This window comes from Amphiprion ocellaris, chromosome 13, assembly GCF_022539595.1.
Source record: "Amphiprion ocellaris isolate individual 3 ecotype Okinawa chromosome 13, ASM2253959v1, whole genome shotgun sequence".
NCBI lineage: Eukaryota > Metazoa > Chordata > Actinopteri > Pomacentridae > Amphiprion > Amphiprion ocellaris.
The window spans coordinates 16,134,628-16,150,512 of record NC_072778.1 but is presented as its reverse complement, the minus strand read 5'-3'; the positions used below and the strand labels follow the sequence as shown (position 1 = coordinate 16,150,512).

At 39.5% G+C, this 15,885-nt stretch overlaps 1 protein-coding gene across 2 annotated transcripts in view; it reads right to left on the bottom strand.

Moving 5' to 3' along the window:
• macrod1 (mono-ADP ribosylhydrolase 1) overlaps positions 1–15,885 on the bottom strand; it is a 135,667-nt gene that overhangs the window by 33,084 nt on the left and 86,698 nt on the right. For both annotated transcript variants that reach the window (XM_023281999.3, XM_023281998.3), the window contains exon 5: positions 10,514–10,630. In XM_023281999.3, coding sequence (XP_023137767.1) covers positions 10,514–10,630 — 117 coding nt within the window. The remainder of the gene's footprint in view (positions 1–10,513; positions 10,631–15,885) is intronic.

The following is a 15,885-nucleotide window of genomic DNA, read 5'->3' as shown; positions in this document are numbered from 1 at the left end:
CTTTCTTCAAGATGCCTGAACAAGGTCCACTGATTACCTCTGAGTTTATGTGCTGTGGTTTTGGGACCTGATCCAATCGATGGTGAGAAAAGAGGCAAATTTAACCTTGTCTCACCCTAAACTTAAAAAGGAAGCTGGAGATTGTTTTACACATCACACACAAACTAACACGGTCTCTGTTGGTTGATTAATGAGGCAGCAGCTTAACAGACCAGCTCCTTCATGCTGATTTTGCACAAGCCTTTTTGCTGTTTACTTCACAGTAGCTCCCACTGCAGTAGTTGCATACGGTGCAAAAATATGCATGCTATGGTCACATTTTACCATCCTGATAGAGGTTAAATTCTTTCTAATTGTCATTACATGGACATGCACACATATGGAGCATGTAACACAGTAGCTTATGACATGGAAAGGAGGAATTTAACGCTGCCTCCAGATGAACATTAGCATACGACATAAATTGATGGCTGTCATTACCCTGCGGCTGTGCATTTCACTGACGTACTGTCTTCAACGGTCAGTCTGCCACACAGAAGAGGGAATCGTGACGTATTGTTAAAAAGACATGAAGCTTGTTGATTTTTAATCTTGCAGAACTCATTTCCATGGGTCTGAACAACAAACCTCATTGGATGATAAAAAGGTGTTTGGTGCAATCATTGAAGCCAACTGTCATGTAATATAAGGCCAGTTTTCTCACTGAATCTCATTTTATTTCATTTTATTCAACCTCATCTCCTGCTCAGGGAATTGTTTAAGGCAGCAGTTTTTTCAAACTCCAACCAGGTTTGATGTTTTCATCGAATAAAGGAAGCTAGTTAGACTATTTATTGATTTCTATTTAGTGTTTATGACTCTCTTAGGTGTCCTTATACTGTATAATTCTTCAAGTGTCACTGCTAACTCTGTGTCTTCCAACGCGGTCGTTGAGACAGATTTTACAAAAAAGCACAACTATTTCTAATATCATTATGTCTTTGCCAACATACTCTATTTCCCAAGTTGGAACAACTACTCATATTTTTTTTCTATAAAAGCAGTAACACTAAAATGTGAGTAATAGTCTGCTACTACATTTTACTGAAGTATAATAATCAGAGGGTATTTAAAGTAATCAAAATTTGTACTTAGGACACCGTAATAGGGTGGATTAAAGTGATTAGGGCACAAACCATATGGGAACAAAAACCCTGAGCAGCAAGACTCTTGTCTGAATCCCAGCTGGCATGTAGCTCCATGTCATTCCTCTTCTCTGTTTTGCTATATTCACCGTCTCTCTCCACTGTCACTGTCCATCAAAGCCATAGAATGGCCCCAAAATAACCTTTAAAGTCAGTACTCTCTACTAATTCAGAACTGAGTTATATTTGTAATTTGTTATACCTTCGGATTAGTGTTACGCATGCAATAATAAAAAAACAGAATTATAATGTGGCACCTGTTTAAGCATCATATTAACAAACCTATTTTATTGTAAAATCCTGATCTGTAAAGCAGCCACAAACCAAAGTGGTCAGATACATTTGTAGAGGAAAAACTATGACAGTCCTACATGATTTAATGGCTAGAACTTAAAATGCAAAAACTGTTCATAAGCACAATATTTAATCAATGTGACATCCGAAACTATCACCACATGCTTCCTCTTTTATGTCAGATGTTCTCTTGTAGAAAGCCCTTTTCCTCACAAAGTGCTAATGTCCTCTGTGGTTTTTATCTCGTTTTCCGCCTGAGAATACTGTAGTGCTTATCAGATTGATTAGAATCGATGCTAAGAAGCTTCTTTCATCAACGTGTGAAAACACAAATCAGTCTGACCTAATTATAATGCAAAAAGCCTGTTTCCCACAGACGGCACTGAGACATTTTTCTGAAAATATCGTACTTTACTTGTTTAATTATGGCCCCGTCACACTGTGTGATTGTCTTGGTAAAACACTGATAAACAAGCTGAACAACTTTATAAAAGGAAATGGCACCAACAGGTAGACCGGCAAGGAAAACAGTGAGAAACGCAGGAGGAGGATAGCTAAACAAATTTTACACTCGTGTTGCAAATTCAGCCTGCGAAGAGACGAGAGACTGTGTGTGTGTGTGTGTGTGTGTGTGTGCGTGTGTGTGTGTGTGTGTGTGTGTGTGTGTGTGTTTTTCCTCTCTCTCATGAGTGGGCGTTTCACTGGCATGAACCTTAAGAGAACTTGACTGAGTGCCATCCGGTGACACCCGCTTTTTGTCAACCATTCCAGCTTTTTTCCTTTTATTGTCATTACCCCCTTTTTCGCTTCTTCCCACCCACCCCTCTGTTCCATCTCCTCCCTTTCCTCCCCCCTGTGGCCTCTCACCATTCTTACCTGGGAGGCCACGAGTCACTGCTCCTGCTTTTCATACTCAACAGCCATCCATTCGTCCATCCTTTCCCCTCCTCTCCCCTTTCTCTCTCTGTCTCTCTCTTCTCATACCTCCATCTGTGCCTCGGCTTTCTTTATCTGACTTTAAAGCAGGAGGCAGGAAAAAAAGGCTAGCTGGTCCTTTGTGTGCTTGGCCTCAGTTTGTGCTCAGCCAAGCGGACACAGCTCTTAAATCCAGGCCCAGGCTTTGGCACAATAGGAAGGCTCAGGTCTTGTAAAGGCCCCTATGGTCCTTCCTATCTCTTTCCACTTTTCTCTGAACAAGAGAGAGAGGCAGTTATTCTAAACGCGAGCACAAGAGTGGACGGGAAAGGGGGGAACAAGATGCAGACGCTTCAAGGAGCGGACATAATTCTCTTCATCAGAGAGCAGTGGCAAAGACACTCTTTACTCACTCTCACTCCCGCTCTCCAACGCTCTTTCCCTGAGCCAAGCAACACTGGAGCTTTTTTTTTTATTATCCCCCTTTCTCCTTCAAGGCGAATAAATTAACTGAATGAATTAACACCGATGCTGCTTCTGCTGCGATCATCATCACGCTCCTCGTCATCTGCAGCAGCAGTTCTGATGAACCTTTTTAACACCTGGAACGATCACACTGCTGACGCCGAGGCAGGAAGAAGCAAAGATGTCGACAACCTTGTCAAAAAAAGAAGAAAAAAAAAGGAGAAGGAAAGAAAAAAATTCCCCAACTAGCGAAGTATCACAGTCTGGGTGCTACAGTCTTTAGCCCAGAGCCTTGTCAAGTCTCTTGGCACAACTAAAGAAGAAAGCTCACTGCTGATGATGATGGGGGAGGAGGTGAGACGGGTAGAGGAAAGGAACGGCGGAAAGAGGTTAGGAATGAGATACAGAGGAGAAAGACAAACCACATTTAGGAGTGAAGAAGAGGAAAAAAGAGAAGGGGTGAAAAGGTATAAAGGTGAGAGAGAAGATGAGAAGAACAGGAGCAACCAAGGTGTTTAAGTTGTTGATCAGGACAGGCAGAAACTACATGTCTTCAAAGGAAGATAAACAGACGAGAGAGAGCGACAGGGTGACAGGCGAGGCAAAGAGACGGAGGTCTTGGAGGAGAGGAAGAGGGGGAGTCCGGGAGAGCTGCAGTGAGGATTTTAATTAGCGGTAATTGGCCACCGAGGGAACAGAAACTGGGAGACGGGAGGCATGGAGAGAAGAGAGGGGAGCAGCACAGCCAGTTTTTGACAGAGTGATATCTCTCTTGCTTTGTGCCTCTCTATTTCCTTCAGCACTTTTTCTATCTGCTTCCAGCTCCATCTTGTTTTCCCTCCATCTTTTTCCACCTCCAACTGTGCAACTCCCACTTTCTCCAAACAGTCTCTTTCACACTCTGCCAGTTTTCCCCCTAAATACAAAACACTGCAAATACAATGTACGGTATTTGGCACACGCGACAACACAAAGCAGCAATACTGAAGCGCTTTGCACAGTTTAATGAGGCACATGGTATATTTAAAATATTATTTGAGGTTTTCATTTTCTAAAAAAATTAGAAAAAGAGTTGATTAATGTACATATTGCATGCACTTAGCTTATACATAGATAACAAACAGCTTGTATTGTTGTGTGATTAATAATGTTGCAAGCTCTGTTGAACTTCTTGTTAATCAATCCTAAAATAACTATAATCAACATTTCTATATTAACAATGGATCACATGATAACTTGTATTGATGAATTATTACAGGACTGCAGCTCTGCTTTAGAGCTTAAAAGTGCAAAGCTTAATCTTCTAGTTTGGTCTGTTCCATTATGTTTCTATTTCATTTTCAGCTGTACCAGGCAGGTCTTTGTTTTTTAAAAATTCTACAAAAATGCACCGTACGCGTCCTGCTCAGCACCGAACCTCAAACAGACACAGAACACTGTGGAGCATGTAGCAGGTAAAGACACAGGTATTTGAAGCAGAAAGTGGAAGCTAACAAACAGACATAAACAAGAGAGTATTGGTCTCAGATTCTTCTTCAGGTGGCCACGACTTCAAATGAATATTAATGTTGCTCTGCATCTGCTGGAAGTGTAAAAAAGCAACTTCTAAAACAACCTTTGTGCTCCAGTACAACTAAACAGCTCAAATATGCTTTGAAAGAAACACATTTCTTCCTGGGCGGCACAGTGGAACAGCAGTTAGTACTGTGCCTGGGTAGGTTTACATCGGGTTCTACGGCGTCCTCCCACAGTTCAAAAACATGCTGAGGTTAATTGGTGATTCTAAATTGTCCGTAGGTGTGAATGTGAGTGTGTTTGGTTGTCAGTCTCTCTGTAGCCCTGTGATAGACTGGTGACCTGTCCATGTTGCATCCTGCCTTCGTTCTAAGTCAGCTGGGATAGACTCCAGACCCCGATCCTACTGAGGATTAAGCAGCGTATAGATAATGGATGGATGCTTCTCATTGAGATGTAAGATATGGGAAAGGTCTCCATTTTGGACCATTATTCTTGGACTTAATTTTTGGTTTGTGTTCGCTGTTTTCCTAGGTTTAGGTGCCAAAGTTATGTGGTTAGTGTTCGTAAAATATAACACTTTAGTTGACTCTTTCACAGCAGTAGCTACATGTTACAAGTTGGATTAAGTTTAGGCAGCAAAATTACTTTATTAGGTTTAGCAAAATTGCATAGTTTGGGTTAAAATACGACCCTTTCAAAACATGTTTGAACCCTCTTTATTTTCTGGCTTATCAGGTTGACCAACAAGACATGTTGATTTGCAATGTAGTTGAGGTATGTGACAAACAAGTTAGTTGTATGGGAACTTTAGATTTGTGAGCTAAAACCTGCTAACATCTTAAAAGGTAACAACACAGTGTGTCAGTGTTGAGCTTGCAGCTTGTTTCCATTTCTGTCCCCAAGTGGCAAAGAAATCACTTATTGAAGGTTTACAGCACTCGAGCAGATCTTAAAGGAAAACGCAAGCGTCAACCAGTGGTTACTCAACGCAGTAATTGCTGAGATCTGAGAACTCAGTAACACTACAAAAAAGACTTGCGAGTGAGAAACAAACACAAGCTGCCCGGCAAACCACAGGTTACAAGCAAGTCAACAGTTCTGCCAAATTAGCTGCCACTTTATTTGGAAGTAAAACTGAAAATGAGCTCAACTGAAATATCTAAAGGGACACAACTACAGCTATTATGGCGTGCTGTGGTCAATTTTTACAGTCAAGTAAAAGATAATGATTTTACTCTTCACCTACTTTTTGCTTTCTAAATATATCTGACTGATGTACGACTTCGATTTTTAGTTTTTGTTTTGCCAGATTATCTATATTACACTCATGGGAGACTATTATGTTGTAAAGCTTGCTGCATGCTGTTTCCCTCTTTAGCATTTGTTCTGTATTTGCAGTCCTTGTGATGTTTATGTCTGTAAGTCTCTGCTTTGACATCACTAAAGCAGAGTGGTGCTGTTACTGGATGTGAATAGTGATTATGGTGTTGATCTCATGTTGCAGGCTCTCTCTTTCATTCTCTTCAAGTCTACCCTTCTGCACCTTGTGTCCCCAGTGCTGCATGTCGGTGTGTTTAGCAGGGGAGCAGGGCTGGCTGGGGAACAGGTTAGCAGGGTTATATCTGTGTTTATCGGTACACAGGTGAGCTCTGGGGCTCTGGGTTGTCTGGACAACACATTGGCCAACATTCCCTTGTCTGGCAACAGCAAAAACACACACTAGCATTCACCTACACGTGCAAAAGCATCTTACGGCATCCACTGGGCTCACTAGTGAGCAATACGCTCATTTTATGTACACACAAACATACTGCTCTCCAACTGTTCTGCTGCTAATCAAGTCCTCCTAATTACAGAGGCTCATATGCCCCAAAGTTGACAGTTGCTGATTTAACTGCTTTTAAGTTTTGGTTAATGTTATTTTAGGCAGGGCCTGCTTGAAATTTTCCAGCTGTCATTTGTCAGCATCTCCAAATTGCATGAGACTCTTTCTAAACAGCAGCAGTAGTGTGCCATGCGCTCTGGTTGTTGCTAGGTTACAATACTGGGATGCTGCTGGCTAAGTGGCTGCGGGATCATCGGCGGACTCTCTGCATGGAGGGCTGACAGCAGGTCCTCTGGACCATTTGGCAACTCGCAAGTCAGATGCTCTTGAAATCCCACATCTGGTGGCAAGCCCATACAAATCAAGATCAAAGTGTTGGCTTTGAGATCGGCCCTGTCTGTCAACCTTCCTGCCGCTCTCCTGTCGAGTTTCATTTTCATTTCTCGCCCTTTTCCACGGCACCGCTCTGCCTCCACGTTGTCCTCTGGCTGCATTGTTTTTCCATCCTTTGCTTTCTCTCTGTTGTTGCTGTCTTGCCTCTCTCTCCCTCCTGCGGCGAGGTAATCAAGCCCTGTTGTGAGTGTTTAAGCATTGGAGCAGACGTACGTTGAATTATTCTTGGAACTTAATATTTTGTCTGGGAGGAGAGAGCCAGTCTCTGTACCACATGCTGGGTAATGGCCACGCACACATGAACGCAACACAGAGCGGCTCGCACACACACCCACACATAGTTTGTCAGCCGGTGAGTCAGAAAGATGTCAGTCACGTTGATCTCACGCTGACAGAGTTACAGGTAACAGAGTGATAGGACCTGACAGACAGCTCTCACTGTATACTCTGAGATACTGCACTGCTCACTGTGTACACTGATGCAGAGTAAACAGTCTGCATATGCATAGCACCAGACGGCATGATCGAGTATATGATGAAAGAATGCACACATGCAGCATCCGCTCACACACAAAAAAATTTCATCTAACATCCTCAAAGTTAAACAAGTGAACCACAAAGAAGAACAGACAATGTAAGAACTCATCTCCTGCTAATTCCCTGCTGTCTTCAGCTCCCTCACATCCCTCCTCTCCCCCACGTTGCTTCGTTTATTTTTTTCCCACTCTCCTACTCTCTCCTTATCTATCTCTTCTATTCCTGCTCTCCATTCTGCCTTGAGCTCGCCTTTATCAGCGCTTCTCTCTCCTTTTTTCTCTTTTTTTTTTCTTTTCTGCCACTGTGAACTTAAACTCTCTGCGGAACTAGACGCTGATATCACACAGTCGCAGACTTGCTTTAATCTCTCGCTCGCACAAACGCACTGTCACACACGCACACACACCTGGGTGGCCATTATTATGTACAAAGCTTGGCTACTGCATTACTGCCATACCTATTAGGGCCACGCTTCTCTCTAACACCACACCTACAGATTTCTTTCATTTTTATCAGTCCCATCCAATACTGACTCAAGTGATGTCATCACTTGAGGCAATTTATCAGATTTTGTGTAGCTCCTTCTGGAGCCTCACATGGACTTCAACTTTCTTCACAAATTTAGCAGTGTTCCCCCAGAGCTGTGAATACACTTTGATGTCCGTGATGAAAATCAGTGGAGTTCCCCTTTAAAAAATCCAATTTAGAAGAATAGCTCTGGTACTGACAGTCTTGTTATCTATAATACACTGAATGATAACCTCATCATTATTTTGTCAAACTTTGTATTAAGCATTCAGCGCTGGGCTAGCGCTGCACTTCCAAGCAGAGCTGATATAAATTAGCCAATTAAATCAGTAGTTTCCACTCCACCTTCAGACGTGGTTTATTGGTCAGCAGCTGACAGACCAAGCAGGCAGCCGAGCTGAGAAAGAAGCAAGCACTGGTGGGGCTGAAAAAAAATCATCTGATACAGGTGAGCCTTTGAAATTTGGATACAGGTTTGTGCAGATATTTGCCTCAAAAAGTCATTGAAAATGCTAACACATCCAACCACTATATTGTCCATCGTGGCTCAAAAATCCCTGTGAGCTTCAAGTGCAGCAGCTGAATGAATATTCAGCACAGCAGGGAACACAGACACCAAACAACACTTCTATCTGTAGCCAGAACAAAAGAAATACACTATGTTTGCTTTCTTGGCAAAAACAACAACAACAAAAAACACTGGATTAATAAGGTGAACTAGACTTACTAAACCAACAGATGATCAATTAAAGTTTGTCTACAAGTATCGATTAATCCCCTTAAAGTTCTTTCCAATTACCAGCTCACCTACGATTCTGCTTAACTACTGTGAAACTACTTTTTTCCTGCACCATGGCTAGTTGTAATGTTGGAGTAATTCAGCCATATGTGTTCTGAAACTGAGAAGTGATTCTGAAGAAGAAAAATATCACCAAAAGCTCCGTTCTGCAAGTTTACTTCATTACATATGAAACCAAAGAAGTCGAAATTTGTATTTTTGAGACGGTCATTGATACTCTGCAGTTTCAAGGCAGAAATGCTCAGCCATGGTGTTGACTGTTTATTTTGTCCATGATATGTCTTCTTGCATATAAAAATGCCATATGGACATGCTAACACGGTGGATGACTAAAGCAGAGTGGTGCTGCTGCTGGATGTGAAAGCGATAATGGTTCTGATCTCACGCTGTCAGTCTTTCCTCATCATTCTGTAGCACCTTTCACCCCCAGTGCTACAGATGTTGACTGCTTATTTTAGTCATGGTATGTCTTCTAGCATACAAAAACAACATATGTGCATGTCAGCAAGGTAAAAAAAAATACCTGCAGGAGAGGGATTTGATCAAAATATTTTTAAAAAAAAGTAAAGTAAATAGTAAAAAGTAAATAAAGTAACATATTTTGCCTTTTTATCTGTTTGTATCAAGCTATTTTCTATCTTGTTCAGCCAAGATCTTGTTCCACAAGATTACTTTGGCGGTTTGGTCTTTTTGCGTCGTTAACAGCTTTTCACTTTATTTAAAAGGAGACAACAATTTAATCCCAGCAAGACTTGTCCAGGTAAGTGCTATTAGACAGCACTGTAGGCTTCTACAGTACAATAAATGGGTGACTTCCACTTTCAAAACTGATGAAATCTTTTTATCAATTTTTTCTTAACAATTTTAAGATGTACTTTACATTTCTGCAAGTTGAATTATGATTTTTTTTTTCTCAGATGTTTTCCCTATTTATTTATTTTTGCTTTTGCATCAGTGGTCCATTTAAAACTTTACATCCCCTTCTAGTTGTTGACATGAACAAAAATATACAGTATGCAGTCAGTAATAAGGTTATGCAAGTAAACAAATTTCCAGGTTGGAAAAAACTTAATTGAGTAGCTGATTCAAACAAAATTAATCGCACAAATGACCTTTTTTTGGGTGGACTGAGTCCCTCAGATTCAAATATTTGCTGCTTTCTGTGTTTAATTTATTATTAACTTTATATCTGTAAGTTTTGAACTATTTTTTGAACAAAACAATCTGAAAATATCACTTTGGGCTCTTGTAATAGTCATATTTTACTAATGTACTATTGACTAAACAACTAATGACTGAACAGAAAAAAACACAATGACTATAATAATTTAAGTAAATTTTAATAATTCAAATTGCCAGAGTGATATTTTTATTAGATTTAAAGATCTGGAAAATATCCAAATAAAGAGACTGTATGCTTCATTGTGCAGCTGCCAGAGTTGCTAAAGTGAAATTTAATAATATAATAAATGCTGCTCAGTTCTTCTTATTAACGCCGTGTACTAATGCTAACCACATTCATATGTCGGTGTTTTAGATGAAGGGAAACCTGAAGAAGGATTGTCAACTATAACACCTTCAAAAGTGTTTCTTGTCATGTTGATACTCGACTTTCATCATATTTTAAATGCTACAGTGGAGGGAAAGGTAATAACTGAGCGCCATTTACTTTGCTATAAATGGAACGCAGTAAATGACATTATTATGGATGCATACATGTTTCCGCTGGTGTTTGGTTTTGCAAAGAAAAGGAAAATGAATCTACCTTAAGTCATCTCCAAGAAAAAACTGTTAATAACTGTCAACAATATAACATAACTCCATTGAATTTGCACAGCGCAACTGGATTATTTTATGTGTTCTTTCTTATTATTTTCTATTTCTGAAGTTTTTTAACCTTTATATTTCTTTGGAAACCCAACTGTGATGATTGCTCTTTTTCAGCCACATCCTGTCATTAGAACTCTGACTCACACATGGACACAGTCCAGTGGCACCACACCAAGCAGCCTCGCTGCAATTGCTAGAAGTCACACAAACACTCTTTATACTCACATTTTGCTGGGAGGCCGTAGCCGCAGGTGATCTTGGCTTCTCCCGTCTCACAGCCGTGGAGGGAAGCGCACTCCTTTTTCAGCAAAGGACCAGCAGCGCGGTGGATCGCTCCGTCCACTGGAAAAGAGACGACAGGAGATTTAGGGAGTTGGCCTACTTATGTGAATCCCCTGCAATCTGACTACTTACAGGAGTCGAAATGTTGTTTGAAGTCCAGCAGACACATTTACTAGAGTCAAAGCTTAGTGTTAAAAGGACCTGGATAATGTCAGCATTAGTGGTGAACGGCTGAATTTGCTGTCGTCCGCTAGATGCTCACTTTTCACTCCAAATCCAGCTTTTTTTTCCTTGTAATAAGTCAAAGCATCTGTCTCTCTGTATGTCAGTCTATTTAATGGATTTTAGGGCTATTGCCTTAGTTAATTACTTCATTTAATGTGTTATTAAGGACTCAGCTGACTTTGACTTTTTGGTCAATTAGTCTTTATTAATTAAATTTTCATAAATCTACATAATATTCAGAAATGTGTATCTATCTTTGATCCCCACCACATCTAAAGACCGTGACTATGTTCATTTCCAGGAGGGCAACGATGCAGCAAAAGCAATTTTACAGCCGTGCCAATTACAGTTTCAGTCAGAATCTTTGCACCCTTGCAGTCGGATACATTTCCCCAAAGTTAATATTTATAGAGTCTTGATCTGAACAGCTTTATTATTAATATTCTTGTCATTATGGACTCAAGAAAGCAGCGTTTAACTTTATCTAAATCATACTTGAAACAAGAAGACAATGTAGAAACAAGATAATTTAGCTTCAACAAGAAAGTTTCTACCCTGAATAATTCTTCAAAGCCAATATAGTTAACTTACTTTTTTATATACAGTAAAAGAGAAAAACAGGAATTATGAAGAAATAGACTTTTTGTGACTCCATTCGATCAGAGAGGGTATGTCATGGTCAGCTGGGGACAGTGGAGGTAGTTACAGATTTACAGATCCAAGACTGTCTTCTAAAAATTACGTTTACATAATGCTAATTTGCAACAGCCAATTTGTCTAGTAATGTTTTTTTCATCATAATGAAAAACCTTTTTAAGTACTTTAAGGTGTTTCATGTCCTCATTTGAAGGTTGGCAGAGAAGAAATGAAAGGAAATGAAGGAACAAAGGAGATTGGAAATGACATAGTCCAATGAAGGACAGGCTTTGCTTTTCTAACCTAAGTCACCAGAGCACCCACATGACATATTTCTAATGACAGTGTCTGCAAAATGTCCACTGACTATATATTTCATTTGATTTCCATAAAACATCTGGTTTTGCAATACAACATCCAGAACTAAAGAATGACTAATGTCACAGCCCTTCATTAAGCTGAAGGAACTTTTCTGATTAAATAATGGAAAAGTGAATTGCAAGACAAGAAATGACTACTTAACCCTATATAACCAAAATCGTATTATCGTTCCTCAACCACTAGCAGAGAACTTTTGCTAACTGAAACCAAGGCTGCTCAAAGTTAGGGCTTAGGTCGACATTCACACCGAATGGCAAGTCAATCCATTCTCAACACACAATTACAAGACTACATCAAGTGTAACGTTCTCTACTCAACTACACTGATCAATAAAAATAAATTGTTAGTGACATTAAAAATATAGTGTAGCCAGAGATTATTCACAGGAATCCTGTTCTCAGACAAATGTGGCTTTAAATGTAGCTTATTTCCCAATCGTTGACATCGCTGTCTGGAGAGTATTGTGTATTGTTGCTGCAAAGATCATTCATTTGTCTTACACCATAGAAAAAATGACGGCGGCTGTTAGATTACAGAGACAGAATGTGTCTCTTTTTCTCCAGTAAACAATTTAAATAACTAGTATGAATGTAGATGTAAGAATATGTCAGAATCAGAAATAAATATGGACTAACTGTCTGAGCTGTGTTCATGTTTGCCCAGTCATAAGTGATGCCATGCTTGCTGTGGAATCACACATCAGAGGTCGGAAGTCATTATTTTATTTCATTTCAGTTATTGGTTTTACTGTTATTTTATTATTACAGTATTTTTTTAATATATATTTCCTTCTATACATGTTGTTTACTCTCCTGTATCTGTATATTAAGTACAGCAACTGGTTTAAAAAGGTACTATATAAATAAAATTGTACTAATTGTAGTATACAACAGAACTGAGTACAACCCTGTGCAATGTCACTTAAATGTCAAATGATTCAAAAGTTTATCAGCTTATAGTAATTGCATCAATTAAAAAGGTAAAATTAGTCAGATAAAACATCAAAAATATTAAACAAATAGTCAAAAAAAAGAAGGTAAAATTAAAAAAACTATCAGCTTAGCTTTACTAAACTAAAAAAAAATGAACAAAATTCTGTACACCTTTCGTTATTGAGCATGTAGTTTTGTTTTGGTGTTTTTTGACACATCCCATGTTATGCAACCATATTTCTGATGACAGACTCAACTGTACTCAGCATGGAGGATACTTTTTCTGACAAAATTCTGCCATTCTTCAAAGACTTTTTTTCAGCTACTCTTTGTCAGATGGGTTGAGTTGTTCTCCCTCTCAATTTAAAATACCTCTAGGTGTTATATTCAACGTGACATACTCGGTCATAATTTTCACTTTTTCTTCTTTAGAAAATCTTGTGTGATTTTGGTAGTGTACTTTGAACCATTATCATGATAAAATGTTCTTTTTCTACCAAGGTCATAGTGTCAGCCACTATTTTTTGAACAGACATTCATGGTGCCATTAATAAATGTCATCTCCCAAACATCTTTTGCACTCATGAAGCCCCATATCATCAGACTCCAACCTCCTTGCTTCACTGTCAGGACTATGCATTCACTGTGGTACTTATGGCCAGGTTCACAACAAATATCTGGAATCTATCTCAGCTGGACCAATGTATCCTTACCATCATCATGACTAAAAAAGTGTTCATCAATCTGCTTCTCATGTTATTTAACAAAGTTTAATCTTACAGTTTCGTGTCAAAGTGAACCTAATGTTATGTAATGTCCTTCACGCTGTCTGAAAAGTCACAGAAACTCTGATTTGCACTAATCCACTGTAACAAGTCTGAGGCATTTGCCTGTCTGTTTCAGAGGTAGGTTTACAATTCTACAATTTAATTTAGCAAGTACTTTTATCCAAAGTGACATACATCTGAGAGTAGATACAACATAAGCAAGGATCTAGTCAAGAGAAAACAACCTGGACAAGAACCATAAAACAAGTTCAGTTGTTACAGGATCTTGGTGTCTATATGCAGCATATGAGGTAATAGGAATTTTCATTTTTATTTTTGCAGTCTGTCAAGATTATGAGGTACAGTAATAGAAAAAAAATATTAGACCACCCTTGTTTTCTTCAATTTCTTGTTCATTTCAATGCCTGGTACCACTAAAGGTATATTACCTGAAGAATACAATGAACACAATAAAAAATGCAGCTGAGTACATAATATTTCATGTCCTACTTGACATGCTTAAGCTTAATTGTATTCCCAGGTTATATAAGAGGACATTTCATGTCATCAGCAGCACTGCACATGCAAAGGCCTAGAATGGTTTCCTGCTTACATTCAAGCTGTAGCACAACTCATAAGTTGTCAGCTCTCACATAATGCTTAAAACTAAAGGATTATGTGAAGCCACAAAGGCAGCCATCTTGGTATTGTTGGAAATTGGCATGAGTGAGAGACAGGTAGCGAAAAAATTGAAGATCTCCAAGACTGCCATTTATTACACCAAGAAAAAACAAGCCCAACATGGTACCACCAAATTGCTAGCTAGTCGTGACAGGAAACATCTTTCTACCCCAAGAGATGACCGTGCACTCATATGTTCCTATGTCAGGAATCATCGTCAGACCTCCAGGGACCTTAAAAATGAGTGGGTTCTGTTGAGAAATGTGACTTGTTCGGCAACGACAGTTGGAAACCGACTTCTTGAAGCTGGTCTGAAGTCAAACAGGGCACAGAAGAAGCCTTTCATCAATGAAAGGCAGAGGAAAGCCTGGTTACTCTTTGCTGGAGATCACAAGGATTAGACTGTTGATGACTGTACTAAGGTTCTCTTCAGTGATGAATCCAATACCAGTTGATGCCCACTCCAGCCAATTTACTGGTTAGGAGGAAGCCTGGAGAAGCCTACAAACCAGACTGTCTTGCCCCTACAGTAAAACATGGGGGTGGATCAGTGATGATCTGGGGTTGTTTCAGTCTGGGTGGAACAGGGCAAATGCAATTGTGTGAAGGGAGAATGAACCAGGTCATGTACAGGGCTACTAACAGTCTTCTTCCATCAGCTGGAAAACTCTTTCCAGCCTCGAATGACTGAATTTTCCAACAAGACAATGGTCCTTGCCACACGGCAAAGTCAGTTAAAGCCTGGATGGAGAACCAGAACATTGGAACCATGCCTTGGCCTCCTCAATCACCAGATCTAAATCTAATTGAAAACCTGTGGAAAATCATCAAACACAAAATGGAGAACCACAAGTCCAAAAACAAAGCAAATTTGTTTGAATTTGTGCAACAGGAATGGGCTGCTGTGACAGTAGAACAAAGTCAGAAGCTGGTGGAGAGCATGTCAGATACATGGCTGCAGTCATCAAAAACTGGTGATAAAAAATAGTTATGAATCAAGTACTAACTCCTGTGTGTATCATGTGACGAAAACAGACAGAAAAGAAAACATGGAATGCCTAAAAGCTGTTTTTGGCAGTACAATGCCATAGCTATTGATGGAAGAACTGAAGTGATTTTGGTTATTATCAAGAAAACCATGGAAAACGGCATGATATCAGCTCTTAAAGTAAACTCTAAGTAGCCATTTCTGTTGTTATCATTACATTTGTCCAAACAAACCAACTAGGTCTGCATATATTTTAAGTATCTTGACTATCCCACGTAAACTTTAATGCATGTTGCTTAAAAAGTTTGTTCAATGTCATTTTGCTATGACCAATCGCTCAGAGTTTGAGAAATCATTTTGAGAACCCCTGGCTTAAACATAAACACCGGACTCTCGTGTCAAAGTCGAGAGCTTTGTACATGCACCACTGACCCTGGTCACCTCCTTATGATTTACATGTGGTCCATAATCGTTGCACTCGCTACATTTAGGGGAAAAAATTTAACAAAACACTTGCACTCAACACAATTCTGTAGCAATTATGTCTCCCTCTAAATGTAAACAAAAACAAATGAGGAAAATACAGTGGAAATAGTTTCCAGTCGAGAGGATTGAAAGACTGCCCATATTTAAATAGTACTGTGTTAGAATGTTAACAGCCAGCATCCCAGTAATTTAACCTTCAGCAGCATCTGTTGTCTGGTA